At 39.2% G+C, this 17,697-nt stretch overlaps 2 protein-coding genes across 2 annotated transcripts; one reads left to right on the top strand and one right to left on the bottom strand.

The window, feature by feature from the left end:
* On the top strand, nucleotides 7,488-11,793 carry LOC109211471 (F-box protein SKIP14-like). The gene is made up of 2 exons (XM_019375011.1): nucleotides 7,488-9,088; nucleotides 10,489-11,793. The coding sequence occupies exons 1-2, from the start codon at nucleotides 8,213-8,215 to the stop codon at nucleotides 11,032-11,034; spliced, it is 1,422 nt and encodes a 473-aa protein (XP_019230556.1). The 5' UTR covers nucleotides 7,488-8,212; the 3' UTR covers nucleotides 11,035-11,793.
* On the bottom strand, nucleotides 14,442-15,524 carry LOC109211464 (TLC domain-containing protein At5g14285). The gene has a single exon (XM_019375001.1). It carries the CDS (start codon nucleotides 15,282-15,284, stop codon nucleotides 14,535-14,537), a length of 750 nt encoding a protein of 249 aa, XP_019230546.1. The 5' UTR covers nucleotides 15,285-15,524; the 3' UTR covers nucleotides 14,442-14,534.

Raw genomic sequence — 17,697 nt, 5'->3', positions numbered from 1 at the left:
GTTTGTAGATCCTTCTTGTCCGTTACCACCATGATGATTGGGTGGGGATAGTATCTTTTTAATCTTGTGGTCTTTGAAAAACTTGTTTACCTTGCTGCTGATAAATTACCTCCTATTATCACACACGATCTCGGCCGATATCCCGAACCTGCATATTATGTGGTCCCAAATGAAGTCAACGACTTCTTTTACCCGGACTTTCTCGAATGCCTGAGCTTCGACCCATTGAGAAAAATAATCAGTCATAAATAGTATGAATTGAGCCTTACCAGATGCCCACGACAGGGGACCGACGATGTCCAATCCCCATTTCATGAACGGCCACAGGGACAAGACTGAATAGAGTAGCTTTATGGGTTGATGGATCATCGGTGCGTATCTTTGATAGCCGTTGCATCTTCGTACAAAGTCCTTTGCATCTTTCTCCATATCGATCCAGTAATAGCCGGCCATGATTATTTTCCGAACGAAAGATTTCGCCCCCAAATGGTTTCTGCAGGTGCCTTCGTGGACTTCTCTCAAGACATATTCGGTATCTCCCGGCCCCAAGCATATGGCGAGAGGCTGTCGAATGTTCTTCTGAACAAAGTTCCTTCGGACAGGCTGAACCTGGCCGCCTTCGTACGTAAAGCTCTCGATTATTTAGGATAACTTCCCAGTCTTCAAATAGTCTATGTATTTGTTTCTCCAATCCCAAGTTAAACTTGTTGATTAAATTTCGGCATGGCCTCTTCCACTACCAATTTCATGAGTTGTACGACTGTTCCTGAGCTAAATTCTTCATCATCAATCAATGACCCCAAGTTAGCCAGAGCATCGGCCTCGCTATTTTGATCTCGGGGCACATGTTATAGGGTCCATTCCTTTAATTGATGCGGCCTTACCTGTAATTTGTCCAAATACGTTTGCATTTGGTCCTCTTTTACTTCGAACGTCCCATTGACTTGATTTACCACGAAGAGGGAATCACACTTAGCTTCGACCACCTCGGCCCCAAGGCTTTTAGCAAATTCGAGACCTATAATCATGGCCTCATACTCGGCCTCATTTTTAGTGAATTCCACAGTTCTAATAGACTGCTTAACTACATCACCCGTCTGCGGCTTCAACACGATGCCGAGTCCAGACCCCTTTGTGTTCGAGGCACCGTCCGTAAATAGGGTCCAGATTCCCGATGAAGTCCTCGAGGATAATAACAGTTCTTTTTCGACTTTGGGTATTAAGGCCGACGTAAAGTCGGCCACGAAGTCTGCCAAAATTTATGATTTGATGGCAGTTTGGGATTGATATTCGATATCGTACCCGCTAATTTTGATTGCCCATTTGGCCAATCGTCCCGAGAGCTTGGGCTTGTGCATGATGTTCCTCAGTGGGTAAGAGGTCATGACACATATGGGGTTGCATTGAAAGTATAGTTTTCACTTTTTGAAGGCACTTAGCAAAGAGATCGCAAATTTTTCCAGGTGAGGTACCTTGCTTTGGCCTCGCCTAGAGTTCTTCTAACATAGTAAGCAGGAAATTGCGTACCTTCCTCTTCTCGGACTAGGACTCCGCTTACCACTACCTCGGATACCGCCAAGTAAAGGTAGATCTGCTCGTCTGCCTTCGGAGTATGGAGCAACGGTGGACTTGAAAGGTACCGTTTGAGTTCTCCCAAAGCCTGTTGGCACTCCAGGGTCCAAGAAAAGATATTCTTCTTTTTCAATAATGACAAGAACCGATGGCTTTTGTCTGAGGACCTCGATATGAACCGGCCCAGGGTGGCTATGCGCCCGGTTAGCCTCTGAACGACCTTGGTGATGTCTTCTATAGCTTTAATTTTATCGGGATTGATCTCAATCCCTTGGTTGGACACCATGAATCTAAGGAATTTTCCGGATCCGACCCCGAATGCACATTTTTTCGGGTTTAACTTCATATTGTATCTTTTCTCTATGTCAAAGGTTTCTTGCAAATGTTTCAAATGGTCCTCTGCTGGCAGGGACTTAACTAACATGTCGTCAACATAAACTTCCATTGACTTTCCTATTTGTTATTCGAACATCTAGTTTACTAGGCGTTGATAAGTGGCATCGACGTTCTTTAGTCCGAACGACATTACGTTATAACAATAGGTGTCGAATTTGTGATAAAGGAAGTTTTTCTTGATCGCCCGGGTCTATCGGATTTGGTTATACAGGGAATAGGCATCGAGAAAGCTGAGTATCTCATGCCCGGCCGTCGTATCGATCATGTGATCGATGTTACGCAAAGTAAAAGAGCCCTTAGGGCACGCCTGTTCAAGTCTTTGTAATCTGCGCACATTCTTAATTTATTTCCCTTTTTAGGAACTACCACTACGTTAGCTAACCAATTCGGGTACTTAACTTCCCGAATGGAACCTATTTTAAGGAGTATAGATACCTCGTCTTTGATGAATGCATGCTTGACTTCGGACTGAGGCATCCTCTTCTGTTTAACTGGGTGGAAATTCGGATCCAAGCTCAGCTTATGAGTGGTTATCTCTGGCGGGATCCCTGTCATATCAAGATAGGACCAAGCGAAACAGTCTATGTTAGCTATAAGGAATTCAATAAGGTTTTTCCTGAGCTCGGGAGTTAACCCCATGCCCAAGTATACCTTCTAATCGGGTAAGTGTTCGATCAATATGACTTGCTCCAGCTCCTCGACCATCGACTTGGTAGCATCGGAAAAATCAGGGGCGATGAACGACCTAGGGACTCCGTAATCATCATCCTCGCCTGCTCCTTGCTTCTCCGGTTTGGTCGGGGCCGGTATCGGTGATTGCTATTTAGTTTCTCCCTTCCTAACCAGCTCCGCGTACTTTGATGCCGAGAGTGCGGACATCAAGACACCTCATCGACTGCGAACATTTATTTTACGGCCGGCTGCTCTCCGTAAACTGTCTTGATTCCTCCTGGTGTGGGGAACTTCAGTGCCTGGTGTAGTGTCGAGGGCACTGCCCTCATGTTATGAACCCAAGGCCTTCCGAATAAGGTGTTATACCTCATATCCCCCTCGATCACATAAAAATTTGGTATCTTGAATTGTCCCGGCGGTATTTACTGGCAAGGTTATTTCTTCTTTGGTAGTTTCGCATGCCATGTTGAATCCATTTAAAACCCAGACTGCTGGCACTATTTGATCTTGTAGACCCAACTGCTCTATGATCCTTGACCTAATTATGTTGGCCGAACTACCTAGATCAATCAACACACGCTTAACTCGAGACTTTTTATAAGTACAGATATTACTAGTGCATCATTATGCGTACGATGCCTTCGGCGTCCTCATCGATGAACAAAATGGTTCCCTCCGGGATATAATCTCGGGTTCGTTTTTCCCTTGTGATAGACACCTTAGTGCGCTTTAGCATTGGTCCCTGGGGGACATCGACTCCTCCGATGATCATGTTGATGACGTGCTGAGGTTCTTCTTGTTCGGTCTGTTTGTTGGAGTCCCTGTTCCTGAAGTGATTTTTGGATCGATCGCTCAGAAATTCCTGGAGATGCCCGTTATAGAATAACCAGGCGACTTGTTCTCTTAATTGCCGGCAGTCCTCAGCCCTGTGGCCATGAGTGTCATGATAATTACACATCAAGTTAGGGTCTCTCAAGGTAGGATCAGACTATAGTGGCTGATGCCACTTGGTATCTTTGATGCGCCCGATGCCTGATACGATGCTGGAAGCATCGACATTGATGTTATATTCCGACAACCTGGGTGCCTCCCTGGCCCCGAGTGGCCTATCAAAATCGTTTTTGCTCATGAGTCCCCGACTACTGTGGCCTCGATCGCTCCTCTTCTCGTTTCTTATAGGGTTACGCCTAGATCTGTTACTCCTTCGATCTCCGATGTACGGTTGAAATCGGTCTCTGTTAGATCTTGGTTCATGGTCGACGACTCTCTTAGACCTGTCATTAGTTCTGATGGGATAAATGGATCCGGAGGGGGCCCCGAGTTGATTGTCCTCGACTCTGATTTTTGAGTGGCACCTGTTGTAGACGTCGGCCCAAGTTACTGCCGGATATTCTACCAAGTTTTTCTTCAGCTGCTGCGAAGCCAAGGAGCTTCGGGGTTGAGTCCCTGAGTAAATGCCTGAACGGCCTAATCGTCCGCAATCGGAGGCAGGTCCATCTGTTCCATTTGAAACCTTGACATGAACTCCCTGAGCATCTCGTTGTCCCTTTGCTTAACTTTGAAAAGGTCCAATTTTTTGGTCTCAACCTTGATGGCTCCGGCATGAGCTTTTACAAAAGCATTCGCGAGCATAGCGAACGAAACATGGAGTTCAGGGGCAAGTTGTGGTACCATATCATCACTCCTTTTGACAGACTCTCCCTAAACTTCTTTAACATCACCGACTCGATTTTATCATCTTCCAAGTCGTCACCCTTAATGGCGCATGTGTAAGAAGTCACATGCTCATTTGGACCCGTGGTTCTGTTATATTTTGGAATGTCGGGCATACAAAACCTCTTCGGGATTGGTTTCGAAGCCGCCCTCGGAGGAAAAGGCTTTTGGACAAATTTCTTGGAGTTCGAGCCTTTTAGTATTGGAGGCGCTCCTGGGATTTGATCAACTCGGGAATTGTATGTCTCTACCTTCTTGTCATTTGCCTTGATTTTCTTTTCACTAGATTCCACTTTTTCGTTAATGCTTCTAGCATTTTCATCACTTCAGGGCTGACACCGGACTCAATTTTACCCGGTCTTTCGGTGATCTGCTCATTTCTTCGGGTGTTTTCCCGAGGCAATTCGGGCTCAACTCTGCTGGGGCGCGGCTTTGGTTTTGCAGTTGTGCTATCGCCGCCCGCTGAGCTTGTAGCATTTCAAAGATCAATCGTAGACTGACCCCATCGCCTTCGCCTTCGGGTGCTCTCTGAGTTGTTGATCGGGCTCCTCCGCGAATGCTGTTTTCGGGGTCGGTAGGAAGGTTGGCATCAATGGCCACATGTGAGTTAGCATCGATTGGGTCTACGATCGGGACCCCGTTGGGATCAGTAGGGGCACCTCATTGCTAAGCGCCATATTGTTGTTTTCGCTATGATGGCCAGACCCATCCTCAACGTTAACGTGAGCGGATTGAAAATTTGACATTTTTAAGCTAACCTGAAATTGAGACCTTAAAGAACAAGTGTGAAATAGAGTGTGTTATGGAGATTTGTATCAAGCTACTACTATTATCCTTAGCCCCACGGTGGGCGCCAAATTGTTTACCCTTAAAATGGGCAACAATTGAACTTATATGCGATTTTGAGGATATGTGAACTAATTTAATACAAGTGGTCAATAACGTTAAATAAAATAAATTGAAGATAGAATAAATAACCAAACCAGTAGAGATGTCAGATCCGAGCTCGGGTCAGACCTTAGTAATTGTTCTGTTCTCGATTCGAAGCCAAATATTTATGAAGAACTATGAGCAAAAATAAGAACTTTGAATAACTTTAGAAGCAAAGAAATTAAGTGTATATTGCCTTGATATGCGTGTTACAATGTCCTATTGAACAATAAACTTTTCCTTTATATAGTAGGAGAGTTTTACCCTAAGTACAATTTTAAGAAAGGTAAAAATCTTCTTTCCCGTTAATCACTGATCCGCTATCGATAGGAGTTGAGATCCACGCCGTGATATCCGGTTGGGCCCTCGTTAGTCGTGTGCAACCGTTTGGTTGAGCCTTCGGTTTTGGAGCCTGTACCAGATTCGCGGGGGTAGGGGGGGAGGTCTCGATGGCCCCGGTGGTAAGCACTTCGTTTGGACCTTAGTACTGGAGGTTCTTAGCTTCGATCCCGATTCCATGTAGTTATGTCCTTGCTTCGTTTGACCCAACCGGAAAATCGGAATGCTCACTAGTCTCGGTTTTACCCGTATACATACATATACACTTGGTGATTAACAAAATTCTCAATTACCAAAAAAAAAAAAAAGTATTATTCCATTCGTTCAAAAGTCTTATTCCATTCCTTAGCCTAAAGGACTTCTAAAAGAAGTGTGTGTATGAGTAGAACAATCAAGGAAAGAACACCTTGCTGGCCAAGTATTATCCCACACTCTTGGAATGAGAAATCCATATCTCACGTAAACTGGATAAGGATTTAAATTGCCTACCCTGACAATGTGATTTTTTTACGCTATTAGTTTAATTTAATCGGCTCCAATAGGTTATTATTTTGTTTTTGAAGTTAAGTGTTGTTGTAAGTCAACTTAATCAAACGGTTATAAAATATCTATACAAGTTAAACTTAAACTAACGGTGTAAAAGATCTATATGCGAAAAATGCACAAAACTTAAACTCTGTAAGTGAAAGATCCATTTTTTTTTTTTTTTGTAATTATAAAAGTACACGTCCATGTCTTTGATCTTCTCACCGTGGCCTCTAAGTCATCAAAACGAAAAAAGAAAGCAAATTATTCTAGCTGTTTACAGTTGCCATGATGTGATGTTGCCTTGGCATCAAAGGAAGCTATCCTAGAGGTTCAAGAAATGGAAATGACGAATATAATATACCAAAAGGAGCTATCTTTGAGGGCTTTAATTGAATTTCTACTGCTAGGTTAACTCGAAAAAGACGAACATATAAAACATTTGTATTAGATTATCAATTACGCAGTGCTCTACTAGTCTATACTGTCTAAGCATAGTAAGGGATATTTAAAAATTATTAGTGGCAAGTCTGCAGATGCCAACATCTTTGAAAATGATATAATTATTGACTAGGCAAAATATGCTGAATTAAGGTTCTAAAATTAATTAACGAAGTAGAATTTACTCTACAAATTATATGAACAGTAACCATAGGACAATAATTATGTCTCAATCTTGAACCTTATTTAAATAAAAATCTCGAGAACTAGTAAAGCTAATCTATGTGCTAGAGATTTTTTCAGATTCATATACTTTAATTGACACGCATAAAGCGGTTATTTAATCAAAAGAAAGTAATAAGTCCTGCAATCAAATTAAATACCAGTAGTACTTAATAACTTGTATAAGGAACCATTAATTTAATTCTAGGCAAAAGAAAATACCCTTTATGTATAAGTACAAACTCCGGAGTAAGCCCAATTTTAGATAAGAAGAATTAACGCAAATAGCCGTCTACCCAGTTGCTTAAATTAGAAATAATCAGCGGATATATAGTTCATATATAATGTATGTAATCATGTATAATCAGTATATAATTTAGGGCAAAACACAAAATTAATTGGTCCGCCGAAACTAATTACATTTGCTAGCCAAAAGTGCATAATATATATATATATATATATATATATATATATATATATATATATATATATATATATATATATATATATATATATCGGTTACTATTTTTGAGAGCGGCAAAAAATATATATTATTTATAATTAATTTGTATATACTGACTAGTAAAAGTAAACAATATTCCGCCGGCTATTTAGGTAAAGATTTCATTTAATAAATTCGGCCCAAATTAGGAGCATGTATTAACCAGCCCAAAACTCTAAGAGGAACACTAATCTCTCGCGCCACATGTTCCCACCAAGAAAAGACATCGTAGATTCATAAAGCGTCTATCTCTCTCTCAGACACAAAAACAACACCTACCGTCTACGTAACACGCGTGTAATAGTTCAAAAGTTCATTATTTCAAATCCTTCTGGGATTTGGATTTGATTCTTTATCATCCTCCTCCTTACTTATCCCATTCCAAGATCAAGTATGATTTCAATCTTCTCACATACTACCCTCTGTATATTGTTGTATTGCGTCTTATAGCTGCGCTTTCTATTACCACTAGTTTTACTGCGCCAATTCCGGTATATTAATCCATTCTATCCGCTCGTTTTCCTATTCGTATTTGTTTTAATTTCGCTTATATATTTGAGCTGCAACAAGTTTCTGAATTTATGTTAAACAAGAAACTTTGGGAATTATTTGGTGTTTTTGTTTTAATCTGCATTTGAGAATTGACGGTTTTGGTGTTCTCTTTTAGCCTAGGTGGGTGATCATTGTTATCCTTTTTAGGTTATTGGTGACTGTTTTAAGTAGACGCTATTCAGGGTTTGAAGTTTATTGTTCCTACCACAACCTCAAGTTGATATGTAATAACTGGGTTCATAGTCAAATATTTATAGATAGTTAGTGCATTTCTTAATACATATACAGTGTTTGGGCAAAAGCTATTGGGTTCGCCTAGGTTACAAGCTAGATCTGCACCTGGGCGCTATGGCCTTGAATCAAGAAGAAGGATACTTAACTAGGATCGGGTTTGATAATGGGTGTTCCGTGGAGAGATGCTTAAATGATAAAGTGGGTGGGTTTGCTGATTTCTGGTGTTTGAATTGTGAAATGGGGGAGCTTTATGATTATAAAGGTGGAAAAGCTAATAAGGGTTCGGATGATATTGCTGATTTGTTGCCTCAGGATCCCTTTAATATGGATATTACAACCAAAGGCACTGGTCTCGCGACCATCGCTGGTTTCTTAGAGGATCTTGAGAATGATTTTGGGTTAAAGACTCTTGGGTTTATGTCAGATAAGATTGAGGTTAAGGGGGTGGACGATCATTTGCTTGTGGATCTTGATTTTGTATTGAGTGGCACTGTGAGAATTCATCAGGATGCAGGTAAGACTGATGGAAATTTTGAGCTGTTTGGAATGGATCTCAGTGAGGGATTGGAAGGTGACCATGGTCTGATGAATGGGAATGCGGAGATTATGGGTTTTAGTTATGAGAAGTATTGGATTCTCAGAGATGATTCAATGGATAATGATCAAGGGGGAATTAATGATCAGTCTGATATGGATGGAGGTGATCCTTCAGATGCACTTTTGCTGGCCCTTGGTTATTTAGGCTTGAGGGACCTTCTTGCTGTAGAAAGAGTATGCAAATCTTTACGTGATGCTGTTAGAGGAGATCCACTTTTGTGGAGAAGTATTCACATTGATTATCCACTTAATCCTAACATCACAGATGATATTCTTATAAAGTTGACAAATAGGGCTCAAGGTCATCTTCATTCTCTTAGTCTCGTTTACTGCTTAAATATCACTATTCTTGGTTTGAAGCATGTACTTGAGAGGAATCCCAGCCTGACAAAGGTCAGTATTGTTTTACCTAGCTAAATCTTGTCACTATCTCTTGATGGTTTTGCTCAATTTGTGTCTTATAAGGTGTCATCATATAGTAAGTAAAGTTGGCATGATTGGCAAGTCTCATATCTGAATTAAGAGTAGCACGATACATATCATGCTTTTATTATAGTTGTGCTGTTACTATGTTCTGTGCTCACTTTATTGGTCTCGTATCATAATTTTAAAGTTCTCGATTTCATTAATAGGAAGAGACATACCAAAATGAAAGGCAAGTTTAGTAGAATGGGTATAGAACTAGCAATACCATATGGAAATTAATGTATGACCTCTAAGACCTAAATTTTCCACAAGATGAGTATTGGAGAAATGTGGACGTAAAGCTAAATGTGCTGTGATATAGAAATGATCACATCATATGGATTGGCAAGTAGCTGACATAGAGATAAACGAGAGGAAGTCACCACGAGATGATTTGGTCATGTTCAACGTAGATCTCTAACTGTTCTTGTCTGTAATTATGGCACTATGATGGGGAATGATGTAAACCTAAAATTACAAAGAGGTAAGTTGCTCAAAAGATCTCAAATTCCTCCGTTCCATGAGGACTTACAGAAACAGAAAACAACAGAAGTAAAAAAGTTGGTACATTTACATTAGGCCTGGTATTTTTAGGAGTCTCGTTTGTATGCTTAAAGATTTATATGTCAATAGAAAATGTAGAGACATTAATTATTGTAGGAACCCAGATTGTTGAGTATTGAAATAAAAGGGGTATAAAGGGGGTCCAGATGAAGCAAAGTGGTACTATTAGGATTCGTGTACCAATCCAAGCTTAGAATTGATGTATTATAGTTGTTTTAAAAATATTTTACAGTCCATAGGACATTCATTGAACTTTGTAACTTTGATTTCATCCAACACCAGTACAACTATTAACTAGAAGTGTGTGCTGAGATTCCTCATTGTTTCATTCATCTATTTCATTATTTTACACCTATTGATCTTTCCCCACGGAAATGCTTTTTATGTTATCTATTATGTCTAATACTGCTCTTCAACACGTGCCGTGTTTAGTAATCTGTCAATAGAAATAATTAATTGGTTTCATTTTTAAATTGATATGCTTATGCTGGTAGATGGCATTAACAATTTCATATACACAACTTTAGAAAGTGACAAATTGTAACCAGAATGGAAAGGTCTTATGTCTAACCAGTTTTTGGTAGTCTTTATACTGAAGTGTCTGCCATTCACCTCGCCTCCTTTTAACCTCTTGGGAAGTTCATTTACTCCATTAAATTTCTTACTATAAAGTGCTTCATACCTTGTATTTAGTTTTCAATTCGATTCTATTACTTCTAACTTATTTTAGTTTTCTGATTTCATGTTTGCCTGTGTATATGCAGTTAAGTGTTCCAGGGTGCATTAGACTCACCGCTGATGGTATTCTGTCTAACTTAAAAGTCTTCAAGTCTGGTGAAAAAAACAGACTTAAGTATATAGGGATTCATGGAGTCTTTGGTGTGACAAACCAGCACTTTGAAGAGTTCAAGCTCTTAATGGGTGAAGATAATAGCAAGCTGCCAACTACTCGTAAGCCGCGGTTTTTGGGTAGTGGCCATTCTGATGATGACTGCGCTTTGGATATTGAAGTTTGCCCGAAATGCCAGCAACTTAGACTTGTTTATGATTGCCCCTCAGAGAGTTGCATAAGGAAGCAATCTACCACTCAGTTATGCAGGGCTTGTACTATATGCATTGAACGTTGTATCAATTGTGGATGTTGCTTAGATAACCGTGAATACGAGGAGCTGATCTCTTTTGAGTTGCTTTGTTTAGATTGCTGGAGAGAACTCTGGGGTTGGCAAGAGAGGGAGCAGAAAATGACCATTTTGCCTAAAACCACTGTTCTTCATAAGCAGGCAAGTTACCATTTGTACCTCCGTGGCTAGGATGCAGAGTGTTTGTTACTTCTTTTTGGCTATGGGATGAATTCTGCCAACATATGGAGTTTCAGCTTCTGGGCAGACACTTGGGCTGGAGATGATAGTTTAATGTCCAAATTTCCAGTTCTGTTCAACTGTTCCACCAACAAGTATGGTATTGTGTCAGATGCTTAAGTTTCAAGCACAGGATGGCACTTAAGTTTGAGGAGAAATTTGAATGAGTGGAAAGTAAAAGACTTTTTTTCACTTACTTCAGATGCTGGAGCCTTGCAGATTATTCAAAACAAACAGGATACTCTCAGTTGGGGAGCAAGTAAAGACAAGAGTTTCTTTATCAGCAATTGTTATAGTTTATTAATGAAGGAAGGTGGTCAATGGGATGATAACTGGCCTAGGAAGTCGATTTGGAAGACTAAGGGACCTGTGAAAGAGGATTCCTATTGTGCAATAGAAACTAGAGAATGCTGGGAATTGTTCCTAAACATATGAGGAATCTATTGTGTAATGCGACTGAAGGTAAGAGATCTGATGGAATGCTGGCAACATGAGAGAATCGCAGATTTGGAGTATGGATTTCCTAGAATTGGTAAAAAGGATGTAACTGACTGCATGGCCATCCCCTGCAGGTCTTTTGTATTTCATCTCGGTACCTTACTAATAAACCTTACCATATAAAAGAAAGATTTGAAACGGCAGTCTTTTTTCCCCAAGACAAGGCAGATAAGCAGCTAAGCGCCCTACTTAATGGAAGTATATTATGCTTTACCTGTTGTTGTCTGTACCACTAATTTCATACCCCTTTGCCTGGCCAAAATACAAAAGCAGATACGCCCTCATGTGCTGCAACTTTTAACTGACTTTTTTTACTAAAGGAATTTTACAGGACAAAACTGTTAACAACGTTTTGCGCAGCTTCGGCAAATTTTTTTTATTTTGTCACGTCTTGTTTGTTCGCTCAACGTTAAATGGGAAAAATTCTAAATTCGCAATTACTCAGATGGACTAGAAGAATTACTCATTTATAAAATTCGCCCATTAAAAAATTATACAATATAGTTTTGTACGTTGTATATCATTGTGGTATGTATTTCATATAATTGTATACTGATAGTATATGACACTCAGAATCACATTGTTATATCTTTTAAGGTAAACAACTTGTGAATTTTGACTATGACGATATCCAATGTACCTACATGCTGGCTATTTTGTAAATATTTTTCGCTGAAAGTTTACATCGTAGTAATACTTTTGAAATAGGTATGTTTTTCGGGTAATATTTTTCGAATACTTGGAACTTTGCGTAAATTATCCCAAGTTAAAACTCTAAAAGCTCTTACCATTTGCCAAAAAAAAAATAATAACAAATTAAATTAAATATTTTATGCCTAAGAATTACAGCCATGTCGTACAGCTCTGCCTGAGAACAAGGCTTTCCCGTCAACCAGTTCACTAGTTTAAGCGTGAATACTGCATTGCGAATCATTAGCTTCAAGGACACCGCTAGATTCCTTATTTACAACTGTTGCTCTTCAACTGGAATGGGGAACTTAAGTTCTTGCCAAAAATCCATTGACATATGAACTGTAACAGAAGAACAAGGCAGAGATAAACGAACTGGCTCGCCGGCTGTGCATGGATTCTAAGCTAGCATTTGCACATAGATTTGGTTGAAACTTCAAAAACTCAGTTTTTGAAAATAACATAAAAAATAATTTTTAAAAGTTACTATGTTTGGACATACATTTTACTTGAAAAGAATTTAAAGTTTTGTGAGTAGAAAACTTCAAAAACTAAGCTGTTGGGATTTGAAGATTTTGTTTTCAAAATTGGCCAAAAAATAATTACAATCTATAAGCAAACAGATATTTGAAAACAAAATTTGAAAAAAAAAAAAAAAAAAAAAAAAAAAAAAAAAAAAAAAAAAAATTGTATGACCAAAAGGGGAGCTTACATATCAGTTCATTTTTCTATACCTCAATTACAAAATAATATTGATTCAGATTGTTGTCATTATTCGTGATGTCCATTTGATGATAAATCAAGTCAATTAACTATTGATTTCTACAACATGCGTTTTGTAACATTGGCAGGAAGCAGAGCAATTATGCATCTTTGAATCACCAATATTGTTTAGAATCACCAACAAATAAAGAGACAGGAGTGCAGATGCAGCCTCAAGTTAGCAACCTCTAGAGAACAATTAAAATGCTTCAGCCTACAAGTCTTGAGATTGATGAAGCATCATCATATCTCTAAGCAAGGCTAACATCTTTCTACCCCCATCCACCCACAACCCAGGGGCGAATAATTATGGGGCACGAGATATTTTATGTACATATTTTCTAAAATTGATATAATATTGACTGTTGGCACCATGCTCCAAGAAGGCTAAATGGAGCACTTATTGAAGGTTGGGTTATTTACCAAGAGGAATAGGATCAATTCCCACTAAATACATTTTTCCTCCATTTTTTTAGTAGTGCGCCAATGTACTAAAAATCCTAGATCCGCCTTTGCCTCCACCCCACCCAGGGCAACAATAGAAGTGAGAAGAGTGAACATTCTTCTCCATCTAAACTTCCATTGCCAAACACCTATCTCCACCAGTTAGAGATCAATGCAATCTTTAACAGAGAAAACAGCCAAGTTTATTTAAATTACACATCACAGGCCAGTCGTTTTAAGAACATATTTCACCTCATATATAGGATTGACCGAGGCTTCCTAACAGGGGAGGCTCAAACCTTGATGAATAATAAAATGAATGCATAGCACCTAAAATTTTAAACAGCCACTTCATTCCACCAAATCAATAATGCAAAACTATCAAATTAGGCATACCCAACACGAAAGAATCTATGATTAAATAATGGACATTATTACAAGTCTTTTGAGACAATGCTAATTAACCATATTCTCTTGAAGGTGACCTAACCAGAAAACTATCATTAACAGCAAATGAAGCTCCAAACTAGTAATATAAAACAATATAGGCTGGTGCATCAAAAGAACAATTCAGAGGATTCTGCCATCAATCTCAAAGTTAACCAAAACCTTCAATTTAATTCTGCAAATCACTTATTGTTTTCTACCTACTCTTTGTCGCTGATTTCAGAGTGTAAAAAGCTATACAGAAAACATAATCCTGAAGTTATGCCTTCCAACACCGAATAGCGGAGTTAAAGGTAAGAAAGTTAATTCAATTAAACACCCTTTCGTCCAGAAATTATACTGTGCAATTAGGGCAAAAAGCAAACTTTCTCATATATATAAACTGTTGAATCCTCTTAACATAATCTTTTAGGTATAGCATTTTTGCATTTTTTTTAATCCCCCAAGTTAGAATTCCTGGCTCTGACGCAGCAGCAACACCAGTATACACCACAAATGCATAATGCAACAAGTGAGAATACACAAACAACAAAAGATTTGATTTTTCTTCAATTATCATCTCATCCAATCAAACCCATATATGGTTAATCTGTAAACACACAGTATTCAACTCACCTAACTTTTCTCTCAAGTTCCCTACTCCTTTCTCTATACAACTCAACCCAAAGATTGGAAATCCACAGTATACTAACGGAAATAGCAGTAACAACAACAAAAACCCAAGATATCCAAATCCATCTAGGTATCACATTATTAGCAGCCCCACTAAGATAATACGTAAACATCCTATACACAAAATACGGCCCAGCAATACCTCTGACCAACGAATACAGAACATAAAACGGAGGCGAAAGTAAAGCATAAACCTTAGCAGCGAACTCCACGTCCGATTTCCGAGCATTCGCGAGAGTCCACGTGTTCTGTATGAAGCTAGTAACTTCCGCAAGAATCAAAAGAACGAGAATCGCATACGCGCCGTGGTACACCACGTACCGGCACGTGACGAACACGAACAGGGTAGCGAGGTGGTGGCCAATGAAGAGAACATCACTAGGGTAAAAAATCAGGTAGTGGGTCAGGTCCATTAAGAAATAGGAAATGCTGTAGTCAAGGACGAGGTTTTGTAAAGGGGTGTTTGGCGAGTGAAAGTCACGATCTGGGTCGGCGAGCAGGGAAGTAACGGCAAAGAATACGGCGGGGGTGCCGTGGAGTAAGGAGATGGCGCAGCTGGAAGCTTCTGGACGGAGCTTGGGCTTCCATGAACGGAAGATGATGAAGTAAGCAACGAGGTAAATGATGAGAAAAAAAGTGAAGAAGGAGAAGAGATTGGGGATTGAAGAAATGAGAATTGGAGCTTCCATATGAATGAGAGAAATAGAAATTGGGAATTTGATAATTTGATTGATTGAATGAAATGATTGGGAAATTGAGAATTAGGGGAGATGTTAGGGTTTTATAGGAAAGAAATTGAGACGTAAATTGGAGGAGGAAAGAGGAAAATAGGTAGGGAGGGTGGAGTTTGGTATGAATTTGGAAAAATTGTGCTTCTCGAGGAGAAGTAAGATTCCAAAAAGTGCAATTTCCGCCGAGCCAATAAACCTCTATTTCCCTCAGTTTTATTATCCTATTGCATTCTCTGTAATATTTACTAAGATCAGAATTTTTTTGTTAGAAACAAAAATATAGATATTTGAAATTGGTACTTCCCCTTTCTCATATTATCTATCGTAGTTTTCAAAATAGTTATCTCAAATATTTATCATCTTATAAGTTCATGACTAAATTAATTTTTTCCCTATATTACCCTTAATATTAATTGCTTTTGAAGATTACAAATACCTCAATTATATAATGTTAAATGAAGAGATATTATATTTTAAGATATAAATAAGGGTAAGACAATCAAAGATCTCTTATATTTAATATTTTTTTAAGAGGCGTGTAAAAGAAAAATACGACAAGTAAACTGAGACGGAGGAAATATTAAAACGATAGGCTAAAACTTAATTTTCTCAAACAATAAGTTTATATTTTGTGCACTAATTGTATATCCTATATTGATTATAAACCATAAAATTAATTAATTTTTAATTATATATAATTATTCATAGCAAATTTTGTATATGGTAAAATCTGTTTATATTAAATGATCGTACGATAGCGTGACACGTGGAATCGGAGACAGATGGAAGATGAAGCGAGCAGAAACCAAGTTCGGGTACAACAACTTCGGTTGGCACCGGGAAGATCCCGAAGGGAACACAGTCAATTGAAACAAAGGAATATTTGTCACCGGATGATATTTAATGAAGAATATTCCTCAGAATTAATTAATACAGCCGTTGCGGGGAATTTTGGCATTCATGGTATGTCGTTACATATTTATCAATGACCCCCATTATTATCATTTAAGAGGGGCTTGACCCTAGGACCTTGTTCCCTAGGTATAGCTATAAATAGTGGCTTCAACAACCATTGTAACACACAAAAATTCTGACAAACTTATGCTACACACTATTCCAAGCTAAATAATACTTTATTTTCTGTCTAACACTATTCATATTGCTGCCTTCGGAAGCCTTGCTCCCGTAACCAAGCTATCTGTTATTTCATCTCGATTCAATGCTAAGTCTTGCATTTTATTTAATTTATTTATTATTTGGGATCAAATCAATTCGCTTGTCTATAAACCACGCTATAAATTTAAATGTACCGTTCCACAGGTAAACAGTTTGGTGCCCATCTGGGGCTTAGACAGCTGCGTAATTGAGTTGATCCTTGCATCTATTACTAAATTGTTTGATTCTTCGTTTCAAAACAAAAATTGGGGGGAAATGGCAGCTAATGATGTCAACATCACACATAACATTGAGACGCAAGAGAATCTGCCTCAACATGAGGGTTCGATCAGTGACCGAAACGAGGAGGACGTAGCAACTCTATTCCATGGAGGGCGATATCCCCGACACGTACGGGAGGTGACTCCGGATGATGTTGAAGACGAGCACGTTACAAAAATGGTGAGGATCTTGAGAGAACAACAAAAGGCCATCATGGGGCATCTCTGATGGCAAGACCATGCCATGACAGAACTAAGGCAAGCGTTGTCGGGTGCTTCCAACAACGCGAATGGAAGAGGCCTAATTCCTCCCAGTGCTCCCGCAAATCAAACAGCGCAAAGGGTTGATAACAACACCCCAAGGGGTGAGATTAACTTTGATGGGGTCGGGGGGATCGACATCGGATCTAGCAACGACAATAGTAATGATCCTTTCAAAATTGAGCTCATGCGGTTTATGAGGGAAATAAATGCTCGAACGGTCCAAATTTCGGGGGCACTGCTAGTACTGAAGGGTCCGGACTCAAAGAAATACACCCAGTTGCCGTTCAAAGCGAGAGCAATACCATAGTTAATTCCGAAGCGGTTCAAAATGTCAAATGTACCAAAATATGATGGAACTTCGGACCCTCTAGAGCACATCGCCACCTATACAACGGCGGTGAAAGGAAATTGCTTGGCTCAACATGAGATTGAGTTGGTCTTACTGAAGAAGTTTGGAGAAACCCTCATGAAGGGGGCCCTTACATGGTACTCACTCTTACCCGAACACTTAATAGATTTCTTTGAGATGCTCGTAGACTCTTTCATCAAGGCCCATGCCCGGAAGGCGAACATATTCAGGATTTCGCAAAGAGAGACTGAATTGCTGCGTGAGTTCATAGTCAGGTTTCAGAAGGAAAGGATGTTGCTACCAGCCCTGCTAGATGAATGGG

Source organism: Nicotiana attenuata, chromosome 2 (genome assembly GCF_001879085.1).
Source record: "Nicotiana attenuata strain UT chromosome 2, NIATTr2, whole genome shotgun sequence".
Lineage (NCBI taxonomy): Eukaryota > Viridiplantae > Streptophyta > Magnoliopsida > Solanales > Solanaceae > Nicotiana > Nicotiana attenuata.
This window is presented reverse-complemented; position numbering and strand designations above follow the sequence as displayed.

Coding starts and splice junctions, on each gene's coding strand:
- LOC109211471 (XM_019375011.1), top strand. CDS start 8,213: ATGGCCTTGAATCAAGAAGAAGGATACTTAACTAGGATCGGGTTTGAT. Junction 9,089..10,488: donor GGAATCCCAGCCTGACAAAG/GTCAGTATTGTT, acceptor GTGTATATGCAG/TTAAGTGTTCCAGGGTGCAT.
- LOC109211464 (XM_019375001.1), bottom strand. CDS start 15,284: ATGGAAGCTCCAATTCTCATTTCTTCAATCCCCAATCTCTTCTCCTTC.